General features: G+C 49.6%; 2 protein-coding genes across 2 annotated transcripts; both read right to left on the reverse strand.

Moving 5' to 3' along the window:
* Positions 1 to 955: 955 nt before the first annotated feature.
* On the reverse strand, positions 956 to 1,705 carry MYCFIDRAFT_137830 (uncharacterized protein; the record flags this gene model as incomplete). Its single annotated transcript, XM_007929308.1, has 1 exon — positions 956 to 1,705. A coding segment is annotated over one exon (750 nt), but the record flags the coding sequence as incomplete, so codon positions are not given.
* An 873-nt stretch (positions 1,706 to 2,578) lies between these two features.
* MYCFIDRAFT_197276 (uncharacterized protein) lies at positions 2,579 to 3,637 on the reverse strand (the record flags this gene model as incomplete). Its single annotated transcript, XM_007929309.1, has 1 exon — positions 2,579 to 3,637. One exon carries the CDS (start codon positions 3,635 to 3,637, stop codon positions 2,579 to 2,581), a length of 1,059 nt encoding a protein of 352 aa, XP_007927500.1.
* Positions 3,638 to 4,698: the final 1,061 nt, after the last annotated feature.

The following is a 4,698-nucleotide window of genomic DNA, read 5'->3' on the forward strand; positions in this document are numbered from 1 at the left end:
ACATTCGACTTCCTTGGCTCTTCTCAATGGGTGGTTCCTGGTCATTCGGCGCGATAATTATCTTGTCATTGGCCTCAAATCTGCTGACCACGCTCCAGCCATCAAAGTCGTTCTCTCTTTCTATGTCACTAGCGTATTCATAATCGTCTTGGCTATCACCGTCGTGCAACTCTGTTCCTTCACCGGCTGATCTCGGACGACGCAGATAGCTTGATGAAGAGAAAATGTGTCGTGATCCTGGCCAACGGGTGACGGTCCCATCACTTTCCAAAGAATCTAGACTCCAGCGTCGATTGACCAGTGGTTGGGGACTTTCCGATGTTTCGTCGTCATCCCACGGCGCCCGGTCGTCAACAAGCCAAGGGGCTTTCGTCTTCAGCCGTAACCGCTGATGCAATGTATTTCGATAGGCCACCGGAGGCTGAAATATTGGTCTGGGAGTCATCGGTGTCCAGTCTTCCGCAAGCAGGCGTTGTCCAAGCTCATTAGTCCATCTGATGTAAATTTGCCGTCTGTCCTGGGATTGGTTGGTGCTTTCCGCTTCAGCCTGAGTATCTGTCTCTGCAAATGCACTGTGCCACTGGCTGAACTCATCCATGTAGTAGAAGTTCTGGGTTGTACTTTCTTTTGGAAGGTCAATTCTGTACGCCTCGACCCAAGACTGGTACAGGTTTCGGACTTGATATCGTGCTAATATGCGTGCCGTAGTATCGCTGGTAACAACGAAAGGAGATGGCAGAACGTCAACATTGAACCCAGCATTCAGTATTGCCTCAACAACGCCAGAAGTCTCCGCGGTGTACTTTATTGCATGTTCCAGTAAGTTGCTCTGCTCCTGGATCTGCTCATTGATCGGCGCGTTGGCAGACAACAGCAAATGTGCGATATCATCTGCGTAACCCCGAATTGCTGCATGGAGAGGTGTGTCATTTGTTCGACGTCCCCGACCAAGTGTGGCTCCTGCATCGATGAGTGCCTCGATTGACTCAACGCGCTTCAGAAATATGGCACGATAGATAGCAGCGTATGTCCCCGGCTCGATCAGATCAGGATCGCCTCCTGCCTGGGCAATCAGTCTCACGCAGTTTGCGTGGCCTTCGCAAGCGGCGCGTTGGATTGCCGTTCCACCATACTTTTCTCCTAGCAGGTTTGGGTCTGCTCCGGCGTCCAATAGATCCTTAATAATGCCCTGGTAGCCCCCACCAGCGGCCTGCTGCAGAGCGGTGCCTGATATCGGCACGTAGTTTGGACTCGCTCCCTTCGCCAATAGCAGTTTCACAATCTGCTCATAGCCATTATTCGATGCGCGCTGCAGTGGCGTTCCTACTGCAAATAGGCTGTGATCTGCATCACGTTCAAGTAGCAAGGACACAATTTCAGTATGACCACGAAAAGACGCTTGCTCCAGCGCTGTTCCCATCTTCCCGCAGATGAAGTCGATGTTTGCACCGCCGTCGACGACACATTGCGCAACATCAGTGTTACCGGCTCGCGAGGCTGCGACCAGAGCGACTGCAAGGTCACTCGCAAATTTCGACCAGTGGTTCTCCTGATGCACTATACGTTTCACGGTGTCGATAAGCCCTTCATGGCTCGAAAGAACAAGTCCAAAGCCAGCGACCGAACTATGACTGGCGAATACTGGGTCGATGGTTAAGTTGCGGTCCAGGTCACCGTCCAGGTTTACCTTGCGGTTGCTATACATCGGAGAAGCCATAATAGGAAATGCAGCAATGTACCGTAGAAATCGTGCGGCTTCGCGCGTGCAGAATAATAGGAATTGAAGAGCCTGACCAGCTTTCTGCGGTAAGCGCGATGGCTCAACGCGGCGTTGATGCTCTACCCATCGGATCGAGTACGTGAGAAGCGGAAAGTGCGCCCACACAGAGAGATATCCGTCTGCTAGTGTTGATTGAAAGGAAAACTGATCCAGTTCTGAACCGTAAATTTCGCTTGATAGCATCTCTCGCGGAGCTGGACGCCTGCCGTCGGCATTGAAATGGACAGCCTTTGACTCTCCGTCGTGCTCGTATCTGTCAGGCCGACAGGCATGCAGTATATAAGCAACGCAGCTTTGCGCAATCGTGGCGTGACTGATTTCTTCCACCAAGAAAAAACTCGCAGCGGCGCTTTTCTGTATACGTATGGATACGAGATACTCTTTAACTGAGTAATGACCGAGAGTAACTTCTCGTGCGGAGTCAAGCTTTGCATCACTCTGTGACTGGATGAGCGATGTCATGCCTAAGAGAAGCTCTTTGATAGCGTCTCGTCCGGTCTCCTGCAAATAGCAATCGGTTTCGGCGGTCACGAGACAAGCTTCTCGCAGCTCTTGTAGTTTTAATGGACGGACTGAAAAGGCCAGCTATTCCATTGCAATCCTGACTTCTTGAATACCATCGTATTGGACCAGAATCCTTTCGTACGTTTCATCGAGTGTCTTTGGCAAGTCACTAAGAGCACGGGAGACATAGTTCGGCGTCAGGAGCTTCAATTGCTTGATCTGATCAAGCTGACAAAAGACCCAGCGAAACCTGTTTGAGTCAGCGAGGAAATCACACAAGCATAAAAGTTCCTCTTACATCCCATCCGCTTTCTCGGCAAGCGTGCACTTGATATCATTCTTCGTGCTTTGATCAAGAGACGACAGCTTTTGGTGTCTTTCCATCTCCGTGTTGACATAACGCATGATGTCGTCGTTGACCGGCTTTACCTCAATCGCGACAATGCTGTCACAAAGCTGACTCATGAAAACCTCGATATCGGACTCTTGGCGACTGGTAATAAGCATTTTGACATGTTCATGTTCATCAACAGTCTTTTTCAAACCTTCCATGACATCCTTCCTTAGATCGCCAGTTTCAGGACTCTCATCCAGACCGTCCAGCACAAGATACGCCGATTCTTTGCAGGAGAGGAGATCGTGGAGTATGAATTCGAGGTCCTTGGGGTGCTTATGATTTCGTGCACGTGCAGCTCGGAGATCGTCGTACACGGGCGCTATATCCAACTTGTCGACTGGCCAGTCTAGAATGTCAGGATGGGGCCCGTCGTCCTCTTGTCTGCTGTTCAGTATGGCTGCTCGGCTTTCAAGGAGCTTGAATATGCCGTCTGCCTTCTTCCAGGTGGCGAAAAGTAGCTGAGATATAGTGGAGAGCAGCCAGGCTTGGTAGCTTTGCTTTGCAACATCACGGAATGAAAAATAAAAGTAGGCAAAGCCAATGCCTTGCTTCCCTGATAAGTGACGCGAGATGTGCTCGATGACCATGGAACACAGAGTTGTCTTGCAGCATCCAGCCTTGCCGTGCAGCCACAGAATGCGAGAAGCTGCTGTTAGCCAGCTCGAAAACTTTTCGCCGTCCAGAAACCATCTCCCGGTCCCGGGTTCGTGTTTCTTGTAAGATTCGTGATGAGTAAAGCTCGCATCAGGAGCAGCAAGCCAATTGATAGTGTCATTGATCGTGTCTCTCACGTCTCGAGCGCGATCGACCCTGATTTTGATAGTCCTTTGCTGCTGCTCGAGCTCCGTACGTTCAGCATAGTGGTGATGGACGTTGCCATATTGCACTCTTGCATTACCGCTGGCGACATTGCCTTGGAAGTACTGGGTGGACGTGGACGACTCTGCCAGCGCCATCGTTTTGGATCATAGGCATAGTGTTGAAAGAGTCTGGATCCTTTGCGGGAGAAGCTCGCTCCGTGGAATGCTGGATTGCATATGAGACGGGCATAGTATGCTTCAGTAGAGGTTGACGCAGATTTGGTGAGGTCTGACGTGCGGCTGAGGGAAGGGAGAAGCGAGATGGCGTTGTATGGCGTATGGCGTATGGCGTATGGCGTATGGCGTATGGCGTATGGCGTCTCGCCTGAGCATTGTAGCGTGGCTTGGGGCACATGCATGCACGTGATGGTTGTTACGGAACAAGGAAGTAACGGTCCAGGGGCTGGCTGACTAATGGGGCGACGGCCTACCTTTGTAATTAGCCTTCCTCCTCTATATAATTATTATTAATCTCAACTTTATAACAATTAGTAGCTTCGCTTATACTAAACCCTCGCGCTACTAGGAGTTATTTAAGACGCTACTAGGACGAGGCAACTAGATCGGGGCTAAGCCGACTAAGAGCCTAACTACTTCCCCTTACTATATTGCGACCGTGTATACGGAGCAACGTATATCTATATAAACCCTATAGACGACAACCGCGCTTTCGCTATATATGCGCGAACTAACCGGATTACTAACGCGGAGGTTAGGTCTTATCTAGGACGCTTTCTATAGGACTTCTAGGCGATAGAGACCTATCCCCCTAAGTAGCTCGACTTACTAGTATACCGACAGCCTATATAGAACTCGTTCCTATAGTTCTATAGAAGAAGGTATAGGCTAAATTTACTATTAGCGACTACTATAGTAAGTAGGTCTAGAAGGTACTTATCTATAAAGGGGAAGTTACCTTCTAAGCTAAGGGCAGCTGCCTCTAGATTATAACAGCCTCTACGGCAATCGCCTAACATAATAATAATAATAGCGACCTCTATAGTAAGTATACGACCTTCGACTACGTCGACAACTTAATCTATAATAGTAACTATATAGGTAACAAGCGTCTAGCCTCCTACTATAGCGGAATAAGGGGACGCTATTTCGGCGGAAATAATAGCCGCTATTTAGGCGGCAGTTGCCTAGGTACTAGT

The sequence above is a fragment of the Pseudocercospora fijiensis genome (assembly GCF_000340215.1).
Source record: "Pseudocercospora fijiensis CIRAD86 unplaced genomic scaffold MYCFIscaffold_5, whole genome shotgun sequence".
In the NCBI taxonomy this organism is placed as follows: domain Eukaryota; kingdom Fungi; phylum Ascomycota; class Dothideomycetes; order Mycosphaerellales; family Mycosphaerellaceae; genus Pseudocercospora; species Pseudocercospora fijiensis.